Source organism: Schistocerca piceifrons, chromosome 4 (assembly GCF_021461385.2).
Source record: "Schistocerca piceifrons isolate TAMUIC-IGC-003096 chromosome 4, iqSchPice1.1, whole genome shotgun sequence".
Taxonomy (NCBI): Eukaryota; Metazoa; Arthropoda; class Insecta; order Orthoptera; family Acrididae; genus Schistocerca; species Schistocerca piceifrons.
Genome location: NC_060141.1, coordinates 508672651 through 508693221, shown reverse-complemented (window position 1 = coordinate 508693221; position 20571 = coordinate 508672651). Strand labels below are relative to the sequence as shown.

The following is a 20571-nucleotide window of genomic DNA, read 5'->3' as shown; positions in this document are numbered from 1 at the left end:
CAACAACTTACTGCTACAGCTACACAGTTCCTACTGCAGTCAACACTGCTCTCTGGTCAGAGACCTTGCATATCGCAGGCAGCCCATGAGCAATACATCGAAATTACATCTGTTCGGACCTCTTACAATGTAATCTCTTTTCAAGACACTAATCATTGCGTTAATCTGCTTCTCTAAGTCCTCCGCTGTCTCTGACAAAACTACAATGTCATTGGCAAACCTCAAACTCCTTATTTCTTCTTCCTCAACTTTAATTCCTTCTCCAAATATCTGTTTGGTTTTCTTTACTATCTGCTAAATGTACAGATTCAATAACACTGGGGGTAGGCTTCAACCCTTCTTAACACTGATTCTCTTTCATGTCCTTTGAGCCTTATTATTGCAGTCTAGTTTCTGTACAAGTTTTAGATACCTTCTTGCACCCCGTATTTTGTTCCCTGCTACCTTCAAAATTTCATAGACTGTACTCCTGTCAACACTGTCAAAAGCTTTCTCTAAATCTACACACGCTGGAAACGCAGGTTTGCTTTTCTTTGATCTGTCTTCTAAGGTAAGTCTTAGAATTAATGTTGCTACGCGTATTTCTTCATTTCGCTGTCACCCGAGTTGATGTTCCCCGAGGTCAACTTCTTCTAGTTTTTCCATTCTTTTTTAATTAATTAGACGTGAAAACTACGCGAGCGTAAAGCTGAAAGACACTGAGTTGTATCAAAGGGATGATGACGAGTCCACTTCAAACAGTCACGTCAGCAGCTAGAGACAAGGGGCCTCCCATGGGCTTTCGGTAATGAATATCAATACGGCGTAGCCTAAGCAGGGTGAAAGCGGAAGTAAATCGAAATAAAAGTGCCAGACAGTTTCATGTGACCGGCTCAGCACGAAATCGACAAGGGAGTCCCCGGTCTGGTTGCGTGAGGTGTTGGGGTGGGGGTGGGGGCAGGAATCGGCGAGATCGTGCCCTTCCCCTCGCGCCCCCCTCCCCCCGCGGTGTTGCGCGCCTGGCGCTCGGAGATACACTCGGCGGGCGCAGCGGCGCGCGGCTGCCCGTCCGGCCGATTGGCCGCTAATCGCCTTAACCGCAGCCGGCGCCGGCGGCTCAGCGGCTCCGTCCGTCCGTCCGTACACTCCTCACCTCCCTCTTATCCCGTGCTCACAGTGGCTGTGTTATCGCCAATATAGAATGGCGCACGTGGCTACGGATACACGATCACGCAGCCGCTCGCGTCGGTTGACTGAACCGAGTTGCCCACTTCTGTAGAAAAGTTGCTGAAAGTTCCGTGAGGCTATTCGCGGATAATACTGTACTGTTCAGAGAAGTCTCAACGCTAGAATACTTTAGCGAAATGCGTCAAGACCTGCAGAGGGTCCACGCTTGGTGCAGTTAACCCTCAACGTAAAAAAAATGTATCGTATTACGCATAAATAGGGGAAACAGACCCTTTATTCTACGCTATGTGGTCCAAAGTATCCGGACATCTGACTGAAAATGACTTACAAGTTCGTGGTGCCCTCCATCAGTAACGCTGGAATTCAATATGGTGTAGGCCCACCCTTAGCCTTGATGACAGCTTCCACTTTCACAGGGATACGTTCCATCAAGTGGTGGAAAGTTTCTTGGGAAATGGCAGCCCATTCATCACGGAGTGCTGCACTGAGGAGAGGTATCGATGTCGGTCGGTCAGGCCTGGCACGAAGTCGGCGTTCCAAGACATCCCAAAAGTGTTCTATAGGATTTAAGTCAGGACTCTGTGCAGGCCAGTCCATTACGGGGATGTTATTGTGGCGTAATCGCTCCGTCACATGCCGTGCATTATGAACAGGTGCTCGACGTGTCGAAAGATGCAATCGCCATCCCCCTCAAAAGTGGAAAGCAACAGGATGCTGTGCTGTGATAGTGCCACGCAAAACAACAGGGGTGCAACACGACCACACCATAACACCACTGCATCCGAATTTTACTGTTGGCACTACACACGCTGCCTGATGTTCACGTTCACCGGGCATCCATCATATCCACGCCCTGTCATGAAATTTGTGTGAATTTCTTAGAACAAAATGCTGAGGACATCGGTCCCTAGACTTACAAACTACTTAAACTAACTTATGCTAAGAAAAACACACACATCCATGCCCGAGGGAGGACTGGAACCTGCGCCGGAAGGGGCCGCGCAGTCCGTGCCATTGCGCCTCAAACCGCTCGGCCACACCACGCCGCACCCTCCCTTCGGAACGCCATAATGTGTACTATGATTCGTCACTCCACACAACGTTTTTCCACTGCTCAATCGTCCAATGTTTACGGTCTGTACACCAAGCCAGGCTTCGTTTGGCATTTACCGCCGTGATGTGTGGCTTATGAGCAGCCGCTCCACTGTGAAATCCAAGTTTTCTCACCTCCCGCCTAACTGTCATAGTACTTGTAGTGGATCCTGATCCAGTTTGGAATTTCTGTGTGATGGTCTGGATAGATGTCTGCTTATTACACGTCACGACTCTCTTGAACTGTCGGCGGTCTCTGTAAGTCAACAGACGAGGTCGGCCTGTACGCTTTTGTACTTTACGTGTCCCTTTACGTTTCCACTTCACAATCACATCGGAAACAGTGGACGTAGGGATGTTTAGGAGTGTGGAAATCTCGCGTACAGACGTATGACACCAGTGACACCCAATCACCTGACCACGTTCGAAGTCCGTGAGTTCCGCGGAGAGCCTCATTCTCCTCCCTCACGATGTCTAATGACTGCTGAGGTCGCTGATATGGAGTACTGGCTGTAGGTGGCAGCACAATGCACCTAAAATGAAAAACGTATGTTTTTAGGGGTGTGCGGATACTTTTGGTCACATAGTGTATGTGTGTGTGTGTGTGTGTGTGTGTGTGTGTGTGTGTGTGTGTGTGTGTGTGTTGGGGCTTATGGGCGCTTAACGTCGAGGTCATCAGCGCCCCATAGTGTATGATTACGATCTAGAAAACATTCTGAGCAGCCCTCTTAGATTGTTTGCAGGGGACTGGTAAAGTCATCAGAACCTCAAAACGAACTGAAGGTGATGTAGACAAGTTATCTGCATGGTGAGAAAAGTGGCATGTGACTCTAAGTAACAGAAAGTGTGACGCCCTGCAAATCAGTATTTAAAAAATTCGTTACACAATAATTCACACAAATTTGATGCTTGTCGATTCAACGAAACAGCTAGGAACTACAATTCCGAACAACTTAAATTCAAATAATAACATAGGAAATGTTGTAGGGAAGACGAACGGAAGATGTTTTTACTAGCACACATGTTAGGAGAAGCATATTGTTCTTTTTCCTGACCTTATCCCGCGTCTTCACGCCGTCGGCGTGTTAATCTGGATGTGGCAATGTTAGTGATAGAGGGTGACCAGATGCCCTGGCTTCCATTAAAAAAACGGGAAGATAATAAAAACCAGGTAGATAAGCAGCCCAGCAAGCGGGGCATTGACAGTCTTCTGTCCGTTGGGGACCAAAGGATTATCATGCCGCAGAGGACCCTCCTCCTCATAATCACAAAGCTCAACTAGTAAAACGTCAAAGAAAGAAGCAAGCGTCAGTATGTCTCGCCGTCGGCAAGGAGCGCAACGCCACTATGAGCTGAGTTCGAACGGGACAGGATGATAGGTCTCCAGCAAAGATTCTTTCTGTGGTTGCATTCTGGTTTGTACAGAGGGTGTTGACAACACAGTCTCGATAGACTGAATAGAAGATCATACGCAACGACGAGCAGGTGCTAGACCCAGCATGCGGCTGTGATGTAGGATGTCCTTATAGAAGACCGTGCAACTTCGTCCACAATGTTGGTTCGACGTTGGAACACTGCAGCAAGTGTGGACTGTAGGCGTCGATGATCCGACAGCATCTGTTGCGGGCTGACCTGGTGGCACATAAGCTCCCGCATTGCCTTCCACAGTCCATAAATCGAGATTGCCTCAGACTGCTAAGGACACATGAACGCTATCGGCGACTAGCACCACATAGCTGACGCTCAACTACTGTGTAAAGCGGTAATTCGTAGTGCTTCAGACTATCCTACAGTAATGCCTAATGCCAGCATGTGTGTTATACACTACTACGTTGACTGAGCCTTCATCCTTACACTTTTTTAATTATTTTTATTTCTTCATTTTTTTTTATCAAGAAGCAGCAATCCACAATCTTTTACATGCTGAAATATTACGTAGGAATGGAAACCAACGAATATTTTTTATTTACACTGTGGTTTCCATTTCGTGACTGATGAGGTTTCGAGAAAAAAAGCAGCAATCGCTACGTCAGAGAAATGTACTGCCTAAAAATATTTTTCCAGAAAGACAATGACCGGCCAAAAGTGTTTTGAAAGCTCGGTTATGCAAATTCTGAGGTGGTCACCAAATTCGGCGTCGGAAAGTAAAATACAAATTTGAAGTAAGATAGCACCAGCTGAAAAATGCTCCTGTCGGAGAGCAAAAAAGGCGAACGTAATCGTCTTTAAAAGATTTTGACAGAAAAATGGGGAACTAACTGCCAAATCTTCATTCCGCCTCAGTCACCAAAAATTTTTACTTATGAACATATTCGCGCTCTTTTAACACAGAAGATTCTAAATCATTTTACTCAGTCTCTCTGTGTAAATAACCTTCATACTCAGCAACTCCCTCTCACTGCCACGGTCTACATACGAGGTGTGATCAAAAAGCAACGGGAATTTTTGTTTTTCTAAAAGAATCTTTATTCAGTCATCATCATCAACTTTGTTCCCTCCAGAGTAGTCCCGCCTCACATAAAATACACTTGTGCCAGTGCTTTTTCCAATCTTGAAAGCACTTCTGGAACTCACTTTTCGTTATAGTTTTCAGCTCCTACAGCGATTCTGTTTTTATCTTATCAATGGTGGCGAAACGTCGTCATTTCATAGTTTGAAGAGAACCATGAAAGGACAACATTTTGCCTCGGGGATAGAAAAAAATTGCAGGGGGCCATGTCCGGTAAATACGATCGCTGAGGCATCATAACAGTTTTGCTTTTTGCCAAAAAATTACAAATAAGCATTAAGGTGTGAGTGAGAGCATTATCGTGATGTAATTTCCACGAGTGGTTTTTTCACAGTTCTGGTAGTTTTCTTCGGACTGAGTCACGCAAACGGCGCAGAGCTTCCACGTATCATACCTTATTGACCGTACGACCATAAAGCAGGCACTCATGATGCACTATTCCGTTGTAATCGAAGAAAACAGTGAGAAGAACCTTCACACATAATCTAACTTGCCGAATTTTTTTTGGTGTTGACACTTCACGCAGTTTCCATTGGAACGATTGCGCCTGGTTTCGACGCCATACCCATATAAACATGTTCTTCATCTATTATCACCTTCTTTTAGGAAGCTCTGGATCGCTGTTGACTTCATTCAGCGGTTCTTGAGCGATGTCTATGCGACTTGGTTTTTAGTGGAAATTCAACAATTTCAGAACAGACTTTGCTGCTACACGTTTCACGAAAAAAACATCCGAAAAATTTGCTTGGCATGAGCTAAAAGATATGCCGACATCATTAGCAACCTTTCTAATAGGGATTTGGCGATTTTCCAGAACCATTTTCTTTACTTTTTCCATCGCAACTGATGTATTAGGACGTCCAAGATCATCGTCTTCGACATCTTTTCAACTCTCTTTGAAACATTTTTACCACTCGCACACTGTTGTCTTACTCATGACAGATTCATCAAAATCCAGTCAACATTTCGAATGTGGTGCTGAGTTTATTCCATTTTTCAAGCAAAATTTAATGCATATTCTTTGATCCATCTTTTCCGGAAGTAAAAATTCACCGAACACTCGAAAACACGTATAACCTTTTCGACTGTCAACAATAAACTGAATATTCAAAACAGCTGAAAATGCAAACATATATCGGGAACACGTGTACCAGCAAGATAACAAAATTGAAAATCGGGTGTATGAAGCCCACAAAATTAAAATAATTTCCATTATCTTTTGATTACATCTCGTTTGTCTCTCTCCCACTGTCTCCTTTTCCTTCCATTGATTTACAGTGCATTCCACTGCCACTGCTCCGTCTCTCACTTACACTGTTTTCTTTCCGCTTTCTTCCCCACTGACAATGTCTTCATCATACCTCGGCAGCTCAAAAATTCTGGGAGGTCCAACTTACTTTTTCCCGTACACCCACGTGTGTAAAATTTCAGTCTAAAATGCGCCCTCAGTATACCCTCGTGTTAAATTTCGTCGGTCGCGGAAGGTCCAGACCCTCGAACCCTATGTATAGTCTCCACGCATCTGTTTTTTTTTCAGATCTAATGTTTCCTCTCTCTTTTGCTTCCACTGCTTCCATCTCCATCCACCTCTCTTTCTCTTTTACTGCCACTGTCTCTTACTGACCACCAATGTCTCCTCTCTCTTTGCTATTGCCTTCATCCATCTCTGTCTCTTTCACTGGCGCTTTTTCTATCCCGCCATCACTTTATTCTCTCTCTTTTTGTCCGGTTGGCACTGTCTTCTCTGTCCTCCACCGTTACTGCATTTCTGTTACTCTCTTTCAGCACGAAAAAGCGCAAGCATGTGCGCATGCCAAAATTTTTGACGAGGAGGGTGGAATGAAGATGGAGGCAGATAGTTTCCAACATTTCTGCCAGATTCTTTTAAAGAGGAACGTATTCGCCTTTTTATGCTCCGGTAGGATTATTTTTCAGCTGATTCTCTTCTTATACTTGCTACTGCAGGGTGTGCTGCTTATATACAACGAATTCTTTAGGTCAGTGTGCCGGCTGGAGTGACCGAGCGGTTCTACTCGCTACAGTCTGGAACCGCGTGACCGCTACGGTCGCAGGTTCGAATCCTGCCTCGGGCATGGATGTGTGTGATGTCCTTAGGTCAGTTAAGTTTAAATAGTTCTAAGTTCTAGGGGACTGATGACCTTAGCAGTTAAGTCCATAGTGCTCAGAGCCACTTGAACCTTTAGGTCAATGAAGTTTTGATAATTTATTTATATACTTTGACATATATAAACAACAGATAAGTACGCATAATATAAGGTTAACACAAAATCGTTTGCCTTACATTTTTCCTGCATACTTCGATCATCTATTGCAATTTATCGAAAACGTCTTGCTTATGATTTGTATCTTAAAAGAACAAAAATGTTATTAGAAATATTTTATTGTTTTTGCAGTCTTTCCAGTTTTACATAATTTTTGGCAGTCATTTTAAGTTCTTTTCAGCACATTTTTGGTCACTAAAGTACCATTTTGGGCATATTTGTACAGGCGTCAAATGTCCATTATGCAGTGACAACGCGTTAAAAAAGTTCTATCGGTGGAAAACTGACGACTAAAAACATATTTTGATGACCCCTGAATCCTTGTGGTGACCCTAAAACCGGTACCCATGTTCACTACGTCAGTTAAAGTACTTTTACTCCACAGACCGTATATTACGTGCATATTTTACGTGCATAACTGCCATCACTTTCAACCTCTGTATCTCGGTAACGGGTAATGATATCGAAAAGAAGTTTCAAAGTTCCTCCAGAACATCATTTTAAAAGCACATAGTAAAAGCTTTGACTGTCTACCATGAATGGAAATCATAGAAGTGCCCATACCCGTAGTTGGCACTTTCCGTACTCAAAAATCATGATATTTAGGGATTTTCTCAGGAACCACCGACGAAGAAATGGTGCTTTTAAGAACTGTCTAAGGTTTAACCTAGACTACACCTAATACTAAAGAACCAACCAATTTGTTCAATTTGTCTGGCCTGGAAAAAGAGTGTAACGTTTAAATTTTGACTCTGTACTGTAGTATAGCTACAGGACACCCATTCTTCCAGTAGTTATACAAATGGTCGCTAGGCGAATGGCTATCCAAAACACTTAACCCCTTATCTCCGTGATCAATAGATCTCGAGATATGACACCTGAAATATCGCATTTTCGCACTCGAGATATGACCCATGAAAAATCAAATTTTCGTGAGTCGACTTTTGGAGCATATTTGTACCGTGGACTGTCCTGCACGGACCGATAAAAAACACCAACATTGGACGATTCACAGGCAAATGGGACACACGACTTCTCTCCTTTATGTTGTATCTGACAATTGTGGCCACAGGAGGGGCATCTTGTAGCAAAATGTTCTAAAAAAGTTGCTGTATCATTAAAAACAGCGAATTTACAAGGTAAACGCTAGGAAAGCGAGACTGACCAGACGCAAGAGGCGGAAAAGTTGAACGAAGGGCAGCGTTGCTTGTCAGGCCTTCATGTTCGCCATGCCTGTCTTTCATTAAACTTTTGAGAGATAACTTTGGTCGATAACACGTTCGACAGCCTTATAACTTACATAACCACGAGATGGGAGATTCCCAGGGAAGTATCGATGTCTTGGAATGACGTCTTCACCCCACTAAACTCTGCTATATCGATAATTCTGCCTACGATTAGTTTCATTCATCAGTTCGGTATAAATATGGGTTCACTCGACAAAATATTGGTCGCCCACTTTAAAGAACAAAGTGGTTGCTTTGGTGCGATGCAGATGATATAAAACTGGATTTGGGACTTAATCTGCAAGCTTATATTTCAAGTACATTTGCACTAAATAGGACAATAAATCATACTGAAGTGAGTAGCGGTTCGTTATGACACATTCGCAGTACTCTCACAAATGACTCGTTCGGGGACCAATGTTAATTGGAACGGTTTTGCTTTTACGAGTATTATTGTGTACTTCGAACTGTGACAATTTTCGTCATTATTTCCTGTATAGGCTGTGCACCGCATGTCGATCACATCGATTCCTGCTTCATGTACCTGAGGACGGAACCTTAAAATGTGGCTGTCTGGACAGAAGTAAAGAAAAAAAATACATACATTGTGTTTCGATTATAAGTGCTTTAGTACGTACCCACTTTAGTGTGTTACTTGTTTGTTCTCTGTGTCTAACAGTCTTCCCGCAAAATAATTTACTACCTGATGTTTTCTACGTGGTCATAGCTGCACCATTAAGAAGACTATGCCTGTCAGTATAGACCAACCGTTTTGTGCCCACGCATTCACACTTCAACACGTGTCTCGGGGGAAAATAAGCGTTAATGGCTTTCTCTCGCCACATGCACTTGGAGGTACTAACCAACCTAAAAACATGATACTACTAATAGCTATAATTATTAGTCTGCAAACAAAGTAAAATGTGATGTAATGTTGTTCAGTACACTGTTCTCAGTCACCAATAAAAATATCTGTACTTATATCCCTAACACCCTGTATTATTTATTTTCCACCGTACACTGTCACCTTGGAAGCTGTAAGATAACCAGTATTAAATTTGTACAAAATCAGCACCTTTCATACTGCTCCAACGAGTTGATCATTCGATGTCACTGTTATTTTACACTTTTGAGAGTTTATTAAATCGCACCACGCAAAGAAGAAGAAACAGAACCAAAACAAAAATTTTAAAACTTTCTTCTTCATTTTCTCCGGGTGAAAACGTCGAAGAGAGATTGTAATGCATGCTGAGCACAAATTGCTGCGATTGACCCTTTTTAATGACCATTCATGTGTGGTGTAGATGTTTAGATGCATTTGTGTCTTGTGCAAGCCCCCTGCTCTTAGTATAGGGCCGCTTTTGTTCGCTTGCTTTAGCTCACCTCCTCCTCTTGCCGACAGCTGCCAACCCTCGGAAGCAGCGCAGGGAGCGCACGACGTTCACGCGCGCCCAGCTGGACGTTCTGGAGGCGCTGTTCGCCAAGACGCGCTACCCGGACATCTTCATGAGGGAGGAGGTCGCCCTGAAGATCAACCTCCCAGAGTCCAGGGTACAGGTAAGCGCATAGCTTTAAAAACCATAAAACCCATTTTTTTATAAGAGGTGGAGCCCCTCCACGCCCACACCGGCATGATGGCCAACACAAAAGGTCTACTGCCATCTCTGCATAAGGGTTAGTATTCACTAAAGTGAGGTGTCGCAGGATGTGGGTACTGCGATGTTTGCGTACGTCTGGTTAGAATAAACCATTAATACGCGCTCATCTGGAGATAGATTGGTCGAAATCTGACGAAGGGTAGCGGTTTGAAGGGCAGAGGAAATAAAGTGCCAAGGCAAGGGCCAAGGGAAAAAAACCTCTGCGAAAGTTAGGTCGGGCGGCAAGAGCAGTAGCGGTTGTCTTGCTGCCTGCGATAGGTTGTGTAAGGATAGGCTTTGTTAGTAGTGGGTATCATGCATGTCGATACCTTGACGTTGTGCGATTGTGCTGCTCGGCGGCTGGCGCTGGGTGCTGGTACAGAGTCCTCGTTCAGCGTCCTGCAACCTGCAACAGTTAGGATTGTTATCGATCTTGTGTCCGATAGGTCATATACCGGAGGCACAGTGTGAGGGAATGTTGGCAGATTGTTTGTGCGTTAAAACCCAATCAATACGTTGTTTTATTATATCGTGCGGACGTAGGAAACATCTCTCCTCCCCCCCCCCCACCCCAACCCCTCCTTCCCTCCCTCACAACCGTCACGTTCGGCCAAATAAATAAATCCTATAGTGGACACGCTCTCGTCATGAAGTCGCCCAAGACAAGAACACCATATTGCTCAATGTCCGCAGAGCTGACACGTTCGCGATGTGATGTAAGGCAGGTGCGGCGTCCAAGGGCATGGTTTTGGGGTCATCACCCCCGTTCCCCTCCATAAAACTTTTAGCACAAATGTTTATATCTTTACATATCTCAGTTTACAAATTCTGCTGCAAACTTTAGGAAAATCTCTGTTGTACTGAGAGGCGGCAGAAGATAAGTACTCTGCTGTGTGAGTAGGCAATGTGTATTGCCTACAGTCCAGTCATCTGCACGGCAAATCAAGGGACTGGGCCGAGAAAAATTAAAGTTTCTGATTCGCTTCTAAAATATCTTTCTCTTTTTAAAGACACTCATGGTTTTCTTACTGAAAAACGCTCTCTCATTTTACGGTGCATAGTATGTAGCATACCTGATAAGCAGACACTACTAGTTCAGTGTAGTCTTGCCGTGTGAGGACCGGCGAATACTAAAGGACAGCTAGCATCTCTGGAAAGCATTGTGTCTCTATGAAACTTCCTGGCAGATTAAAACTGTGTGCTGGACCGAGACTCGAACTCGGGACCTTTGCCTTTGGCGGGCAAGTCCTCTACCAGCTGAGCTAGCCGAGCACGACTCACGTTCCGTCCTCACAGCTTCACTTCTGCCAGTACCTTCGTCTCCTATCTTCCAAACTTTCGAGTCTCGGTCCAGCACACAGTTTTAATCTGCCAGAAAGTTTCATATCAGCGCACACTCCGCTGCTGAGTGAAAATCTCATTCTGGAAACATCCCCCAGGCTGTGGCTAAGCCATGTCTCCGCAATATCCTTTCCTTCAGGAGTGCTCGTTCTGCAAGGTTCGCAGGAGAGCTTCTGTAAATTTGGAAGGTAGGAGATGAAGGTACTGGCAGAAGTGAAGCTGTGAGGACGGGGCGTGAGTCGTGTTTGGGTAGCTCAGCTGGTAGAGCACTTGCCAGCGAAAGGCAAAGGTCCTGAGTTCGAGTCTCGGTCCAGCACACAGTTTTAATCTGCCAGGAAGTTTCATATCAGCACACATTCCGCTGCAGAGTGAAAATCTCATTATGTCTCTAACAAAAACTGTTCCCCATGGCGCGATCTATCACCCCTACAGTTCTGATGCAAAAACTTTGAAACACTTCATATAGTATGAGGGATATTCTCCTTTTCAACCCTCGATCGGTAGCGAAATGTTTTATTTGCAGTATTTAGCTATACTTCCAGCTACTTCTCTACATAGTCGGTGCACCGATATTCGTCGTAGTGTGGGACCAACTTTCCAACACCCTCTTCACAGAAGGCAGCCACCTGTGATTTCCACCAATCCTCTAAGCTGGTCTGCAGCTCATTGTCTGTGCCAAAGTGCTGAACCCGTTGTCAACGTTTCATGTGAGCGAAGAGACGAAAATCAGAGAGCCGAGTTCGGGCTGTATTCGAGTGGTCAAACAGTTGCCATCGAAAGCTCTACAGGAAGAAACGCATGACATTTACGTTATGTGGGTTGCGTGAAATCAGGCACAACCCTTCAACAGGCACTTCACACTTGGAAGGAGACATTATTGTAGACACCTTTATGTGCTCACTGTGCGTTCAGAACTGAAAAGTGCAATGTGACACGATATACGGGCATATTAGAGACATTGCGCAACCGTTTTGCACAGAATGAACCGGATTTTCACTGCAGTTTTCATTTCGCGACCGATCTGAAGTAGAGGAAAAAGTAGCCCTCGTATATACATTTTATGGATCATTACTAGCTGACAGGCCGGCATTGCCGGGGTACTCATTCTCTATTAAAAACGAAAACAGAAAATGAACCCCGTTTGTTGTGAAGTATCGAAAAAAATTTCATTTCCATGTATTTTTGAAAACGTCTTCGAACTTGCGAGAGAACCGTACAAAGAAATATGTATAAAGTACAAATGTATAGTTACAGTACCAAATCAAGAAACATGACCCCAGACAGTTTTTGTACGATGGGAGCAGCTGCTTCGCTTCTCTGCGACGTGGTTTTGTAAACGTCTCTGTGGCAACGCCTTTTCATAACTCTACAGATGCTACTATTGCCTTCGCCTACAGCCGTTTGCACTTCGTAGTTGAAAGCTGTCAAAAGCGCTGCCAAGTGTCAGGGAGCTTCTTAATTTGACTCGACTGTACGATTGTCTTAGTAGTAAAGAATAAATGTATTAAAAGTTCGTGCGTAACGCCGCAATTTCTCACGCATCTCAGTCTTTATGACGAATTTCTTGAACTGAGGGTCGTACAATGATGGAGTTGCGTAGGTACATTCAGCGGCATATATGTGTACTGTTTGGGAAATGATATCCCCTGAAATATTTGTGGTATGATGATGAACTTTTGTAGTTACATTTAGCTGCACACGTGGATACTGGCTGAGAAACTTATTGCGAATACAGTTCCTAGAAGTTTTACATTTAGACGTCCTGCGTCCTGCGGCAGTTTATCAGTTTATCACGCATCTCACGTTTACGACGTCATATCTCATGAACTGTAGTAGACAGGTGGTTCTTACACCCACGGCGATTGTTGCCTGACAGTAAAGGGTATGTGTACCATATTTACGGGCGAAGGGAGCGGACAGCAGACAGCAACAAACGTAACTCAACACATGTTTCTCACTAAATTTCATCTACTCCTCTTTACTCTCATCTTTCCTGGTTTTACTCTCAATCCATATTCTGTGCTCATTAGACTGTTCACTCCGATCACTGAGGGTAGCAATGTCATTAGGGAAACTTATCAATGGCGTTCCGTCAACCCGAATTTTAATCCCCACTGAATCTATCTTTTATTTTCGGTATTGCTTCTTATATGTACATATTCAACAGCAAAGAAGAAAGACTACGTCCGTATCTTACATCCCTTTTAATCCGAGCACTTCCTGTTTCGTCTTGCGTTCTTATTGTTGCTTCTTGCATATTGTATACGTATTAATCGTTTTTCTTTATAGCTTACACCTACTTTCCTGAGAACTGAACCATTTCACATTGTCGAACCCTTCTTCTAAGTTGACATATCGTACGGAAGTGTCTTATTTTTTCCTAACTGTTGTTTCCGTTCACTGGTTCATCGCCAGAATTGCCTCTCTGGTGCATTTATCTTTCCTAAAGACAAACTGATCGTCACCTGAACGATCCCCTACTTTCTTTTCCATTCTTCCGCGTATTATTCTTGCCGGTAACTTGGACAGATGCGCCGTTTAGCTGTTTGCGTGATAATTCTCGCACTCATGTGTCCTTGATGTCTTTGGAATTTTAAGGACAGTATTTTTCCGAAAGCGATGATTTGTCTCCAGTCTCATAGATTGTACACATCTACTTGAATTGTCATCTGACAGTGATTTTAGAAACTCCGAAGGAATGTTATATATGCAGTCTACCTTATTTGACTGCAAGTCCTCCACAGCTCTGTTAAACTTTGACTATAATTCTGTATGCTCTATATCCTCCATGTCAACCAAAATTTTTTTCTTCTTTCCCGTCATCAGGCAATTCCTCTCCGTTGTAGAATCTTTCAGCGCGTTCTTTCCACCTACGTGCTCTCTCGTGAACGGTTAACAGCGGAAGTCCACCTGCACTCTAAATGTTGACACATTTGCTTTTAATTTCAGCGAAAATAGTTTGAACTTTTCTGTGAGCTGAATCACTCTTTCCAATGATCGTTTGTTTTTACATTTCTTTAAGTTTTTCCTGCAGCCATTTCACCTTGGCTTCTCCGTTCATCGTACAGTACACATCTTATTTCTATGTGACTTACGTCACCGCATTCCTGTGTTTCCCTGAAATTTTTTGTAGTTCCTTCTTACATTGATCAGTTGTATTTTTTTCTGTCATCCAAGATTTCGTCTCAGTTATCTTTCTTTTACCTATATTCGTCCGTCCAACTTCTGTGATTGCCCTTTTTAGAGACATCCATTGCATTTCAACTGTACTGCTTATCGTGGTATTATTAATTACAGTATCTTTAGCCTTAGAGAACTACAAACGTAGCTCATCGTTGCTGAATAATACAGTATCCTATTTATTACCACTATTATTCTTCCACGGGATTGTCAAACTTCATAGTTACTAAATTGTGGTTTGAGGGTATATCTGGTCCTGTGTACGTCTTATAATCCAACATCTGATTTCGGAATCTCTGTAGGAAAGTTATGTGATCCTGATGAAATCTTCCCATATGTCCAGGCATTTTCCAAGCATCAATTCACAAATTGCGAGTTTGGAACAACATATTTGCTATTACCAATTCAATTTTACTGTAGAACTCCATCAGTAATTCTCCTCTCTCATCCTATTACCAGGTCCATATTCTCGCATAACATAATCTTCAATTCCTTTCCTTGCCACAGCATTCGAATACCTCATAAGCATCAAATTATAAATCCCTGAACTATGGTGGTTGCTGTTGGTTTGCTATCGGCTCCATTGATAATAATTCTATCATTGAATTGTTCAAAGTAACTCACCCTCTGACCTACCTTTCTGTTCATCTGTTGCCGATATTATACTTGATTCATCTGACTAGAAATCCTTGTCTCCTTTCCATTTCAGTTTACTGAACCCGATTATGTCTGGATTGAGCCCCTGTATTTCCTTTTTCAGAGTTTCCACCTTCCTTACCACATTCCTACCTCTGACTTTCCATGCTCCTACGCATAGAATGCTACCCTTTTGTTGATTGTTCAGTCTTTTTCTCACTGTTGCCTCCACCTTGGAAGTCCCCTCCCAGAGGTACGAATAAGTGACTAATCTGGAACTTTTTGTCGATGGAAATATCATCATGACACTTTTTTCAATTAGACGCCACTTGACACGTGAACACACATACATTTAATGCAGTAGTTTTCGTTGTCTTCTGCATCCTCATGCCGCTGATTGTTGCTGATTCTTTGCCTGTTAGGGTCCGTTTCCCAACCCACGGGTAAGAGAGTGCCCTAAACCTCTGGCCTCTCCTCCGTCCTCTTTGACAACGCCATTGGCAAATCGTGGGTGACTCCTTATGCCGGTAGTCTTCGGCCATCGTTACTGATGATTATTATTCATAATTTAAACAGCGGCTAGTTCGCACCCGGGACGAGGACATTTTGATTACTAGTCAAAAACAATCACGTTTTAGTAGTTTTTGATAGCGTCCCGTAACACGAGAAAATACATTGCGGATTGAAAATTGAAGGAACAATGCTATTGGAAGCGTTGAGGACTTGAGGCCATATGTCATTTTCGGTTGCAATGAGAATATTGACTATGTTGAAATAATTATCAGACCTCACTACAAATGGATCTAGTTACATTAGTTGTCAGCCAATATGCGTTACATATTCTGGTTTTCATCAAACCGGTACTGCTTTGATACTTCTGTTTGCGTAGGAGTTCGCTTTGCGAGGTTATTATTACTATTATTGTTATTATTAGGAAGGGCAGCTGTCCTTCTGTGCCTTACTGCAGGTAGGCTGCTTTTGTAAATCTTATTAGTTACAGTTATTTGTGTATTTCTAACAACCACGAAGTGGCGTAACTAAGATAAATGGCACCCGGACCAAACTCCATATTTGCGACGCCTCCTCTCCCCCCCCCCCCCCCCCCACCCCATCTTTCCTTCGGATTTCATTCTCAGACAGAGTGGAGATAATTCTTGTAGTGAATCTAATAACATTCAGTTTCTGCACATCATCTTGAACACGTGATACTTCCCAAAAAGCCTTCCATCTACTCTCAGTCCTAAGAATTTCAAATGGTCGACCGCAGTGACTGATTAACCACTTTGGGACAGAAAAATTTCGCTTTTTACAATGGTCCATGTCACACGCTATATGCATTTCGTTTTGTTGCTGGTAATTTTTAATTTCCAGAATTAATTTTTCACTCTGCAGTGGAGCGTGCTCTAATAAGAACCCTCCTGCCACTTTAAAACTGTGTGCCGAACAGAGACTCGAATTCAGGACCTTTGCCTTTCTCGTACAGGTGCTCTAACATCGGCTGCAGAGTGAAAAAATTATTGTGGAAATATACCCCAGGGTGGGACTAAGTTCTGTCTGCATAAAATATTTTGTTCCAAGAGCGCTAGCGCGCAAGTTTCGCAGCAGAACTTCTGTGAAGTTCGGAAGGTAGGAGATGAGGTACTGGCGGAAGCAAAGCTGTGAGAACTGGTCGTGAGTCGTGTTTTCGTAGGTCAGTCGATGAGCTACAGAAGTGAGCTACTTAGTTTGACACTGCCGGTGCCAACCTCAAAAAACAATGGGACAGTAGACTTTACCAAATATTTTGTTGAAATGTGGTGGTAGTCAAGGGAAGGCAGGATTCGGCTACGATTGTGGACAGGGCCGTAATCAGTTACTACTGGTTGCCTTTTACAACTACGCAATTTATTTTAAACCAGTAATTCCAGACTCAACAATAAATAAAAAATACCACACATTATTAATGAAGGAATAAACAACAGTGTAAATAATAGTGTTTTCAGTGAGTTAGAATTTAGCAAATCACCATTAAATACAGATACAACAGATAATGTTTTAAAAGCAAGCCACTGTGACCTGGGCGAAGGCCTTACACACCAGGAATGGCATTAAATTAAGAATTGTTTAAAACTCTCTGCAGCTTACAAGTTACACGTATTGAAATATTAAAGGCAAGTCGCCACAAACACAGCAGACGGCATCAGACGCCAAGAATGGCAGTAAATAAGGTTTAAAGGCTTACTGCGTAAATACAAATAACCAAATTTTAGTTTTAAGGCAAGTGACCACAATCATGGCTGAAGGTCTTACACGGCAAGAATGGCAATAAATTAAGAATTGATTAAGAACTCGCTGCAATTTACAACTTACAGGTATTGAAATATTAAGGTAATTCGCCACAAACACAGCAGAAGGCATCAGACGCCAGGAATGGGGGCAAATAAGGTTTTAAGGCTTACTGCTAAAATACAAATACCAATTTTGAATTTTAAGGCAAATGACCACAATCACGTCTGAAGGCCTTACACTCCAGGAACGGCAATAATATAAAAAAATAGAAACTTGCTGTAAAACAGCAAATACAATAGCAAAAGTTAATTAAGAAAACAACCAACTGATCCAGACGGTACTCCAGGAATCGACCTCTGAGGAGGTCCGGCAACAAACACTTTCGCAAGTGATAAGATGGTAACTCAGACTAGTGGCAGTCTAACGAATGACTAATCTTGCTGAAGCTACCTGATGTCGGATAAACCAAATGCAACGATGGAACAATACGCCAAAGCCGGAACCGGCGGTCTGCACTACGTCCAGAATACCGTGTTTAGAGCGCCCGGAACGAGAAAGGAACCACTACAACCAGAGTAAAAGAATCACCCCTGCTCTTCGCCTCGGCGACACTACGAGCAGCAGCGCAAACCTGAGTCACTGGAGAGTCGCGAGATATCACAATGGTGGAGGTTTCTCTACTGGGATTGAAATTCACTCATCTTAAAGCTTTCTCGACTCGGTTTACGATGAGGTCATGACCACAGCCCTTCCATCCGGCAGTCCATGCGTGCCGCCAGCGGTCCCGGCGTGTTCTGGCACTGTGTGGATCTGGCTCCTCCTGAGTCCCCAACGAACTTGCCCACTCACACTACTCGGAAAAACAACGACGTCGCCCCAAAGATAGGGCAACAGTTAGTACATATCGATAACGGCCGCTGCTGCCAACAGCGGACAGGCAACGTTTGCGGAACCGAGTGGGGCCAGTCAACACGAGAAGAAGACAAACAACCGCAACCATGCCAACTAAACGATAGCGTCTGGCGCCCAACAGAGGGCGGAAACCTACAAACAGCACCAACCTGAGCGGCAGCACGGCTCATTTGCGTGCTCGGGTACAGAAAAAGAAAGAAAATGTTGGTACAGAACCTGCTCGCGAAAGGCGAGATGTTCCAGCTTACGCAAAAGTATGGACGGTCCAGCACACAGTTTCAATTTGCCAGGAAGTGCAGACTGAAAAATTTCTGTACAATACCCTTTCTTCCAGGAAGTGAAGTTTGTGAAGTTTGAAAGGTAGGAGATGAAGTACTTGGGGAAGTAAAGCTGCGAGGAAGCGTCGCGAGTCGTGCTTGGGTTGCTCAGACGGTAGAGCACTTGCCAGAGAAAGGCAAAAGTTCGAGTCTCGGTCCGGCACCCAGTTTTAAATTAATAAGAAGTTTCAAGTTTTTATTTGTTCTCTGAAAGTCACGTGCTGATGTTAGTGGCTATCGTATTAGCTACATAATTTATATTGCATACCACGTCGTTCACAGTTAACACTGTGTCGTGAGCAAAGAGAAATATTTGTGGGTCATTTGTAGTATTTAGTTGCATAAAATTTATACACATCAAGAAATACAACGGATCCAGAACTGAACCCTGAGGAACCCCCTTTTTACGTGACCCCAGTCAGATTCAAATCTCTTTCCTGTTTAGAGGCAACAGAGGAAAACCTTCTGCTTCCTATTTTCGTGATACAAAGTGAACCATTTTTCAACTTTTTCCCCAATCCAGTGATGTTCCAGCTTACGCAAAAGTATGGACGGTCCATACAGTCCAATTTTTTTGATTGGAAGGGACTGTTTCTTTGCGTTTCGGCTAGCCTGTGACGTTTGAAAACAGTGCACCTATTAATACCGCAGCGCAATTAAAAAAATGATTTGGACGTTCGTAGCCCTCTTGAACTAGTGGACAGCTACCACGTTTTCTGAATCATCCTCGCCACACCACCTCGTCGTCTGCTCGCTCCGAGTTTCAGTCGTGGCTACTAATCGTCTTAACAGACTTTTATTCTCACCAAGGGGTTCGCGCCTCGGGTGCCTCTTCAGTCAGAGCTAGGCCTGACCTAAAATATTCGCATTCGTGGATAACGTACTAGGAGCTGATGAAGAAGGAAAAGTCTTGTAAATTGAAGAGGGAGGGGAGGGAAAGGAAAGGGACTAACGATGTCTTCTGCATCGGGACTTTATGCGGAATCAGCGGAGTCGAGTGAAAATACGTGCGGGACTGGAACTCGAACTGGGATCTTCTGCTTACGAGGCAGTTGCGTTAACCAATGTGCCACCCAGAAACAACGTTTGTCTCGGCACGCTCGCCAGCCAACTCATGTTCACATGTAGCACCACCTGTCCGCAGTCCCCGTCCATGCCCTGCGTGGTAGGTAATTTTAGATTTCCGCAGGAGGTCGAACGTTGCTGAAGGTTGAGGATTCATCGCCCATCGAAGCGAATCAGATATATGAACGCGAGGTGTATGTATTTTCGACATGTCCGAAAGAACAGGCACCACGCACTCATATAAAAGAAAATGTTGATAAGGATGGACTCAGATCTACCGCCCAATGTCCTCCAGCTGGCAGCGAGCAACCTAAGTCTGAGCAGCGTTCGCAGCACGTCGCTGCCGGTTTATTGATAACGCGGCCAGCAGCGGAGACGGTTGTTCCGGCTCATCTCCATCTGATCGGCCGCCGGCACCGAGGAGGGGCCTATCGAGCGGATTTGGACGAAATTCGATATCGGCCGGCGGGCCATTGAGCGCCACGCGGCCGAAACGCGACTCCTGGCAACCGCCGGACTGCTGCCTCCCTACCCCGCCCCACGCCGCCCCTCTGCTCTTTACAGCCGCCGCGAAGTGCCCTGTTTCAGCCACGTACTGCTGCTGCTGCTGCTAAAATGCTCGCAGCTCGGCGGACAAATAGGCCATTACTTATACCGTAATTAGCACGCGCCCCCCTTCATTTATTTGTACGGCTTCATCACGTTCAGTCCGTTGTTCTCCTCTTTCCGGCTCCAACGTCACGGTGCCATTATGTGACATCGCACGCTTTTGCTTCTCTTTCCTTCCCCTTCTGCAGAATTTGATTCACCGATATTTCAACTCGCCATGCCAGGTGTAAGAGCGCCGCATCTTACTCGCCTCTATCGCAAGGTCGGGTGGTATAGGATAGCAAGCAGACAGTGACGGACAAGAGCTGTTTTTTAACTTAAGCGCTAGTG

General features: G+C 44.1%; 1 protein-coding gene across 1 annotated transcript in view; it reads left to right on the top strand.

The window, feature by feature from the left end:
* LOC124795952 (homeobox protein OTX2-B-like) overlaps nucleotides 1–20571 on the top strand; it is a 332264-nt gene that overhangs the window by 208927 nt on the left and 102766 nt on the right. Inside the window, exon 4 of the mRNA XM_047260031.1 lies at nucleotides 9679–9833. Coding sequence (XP_047115987.1) covers nucleotides 9679–9833 — 155 coding nt within the window. The remainder of the gene's footprint in view (nucleotides 1–9678; nucleotides 9834–20571) is intronic.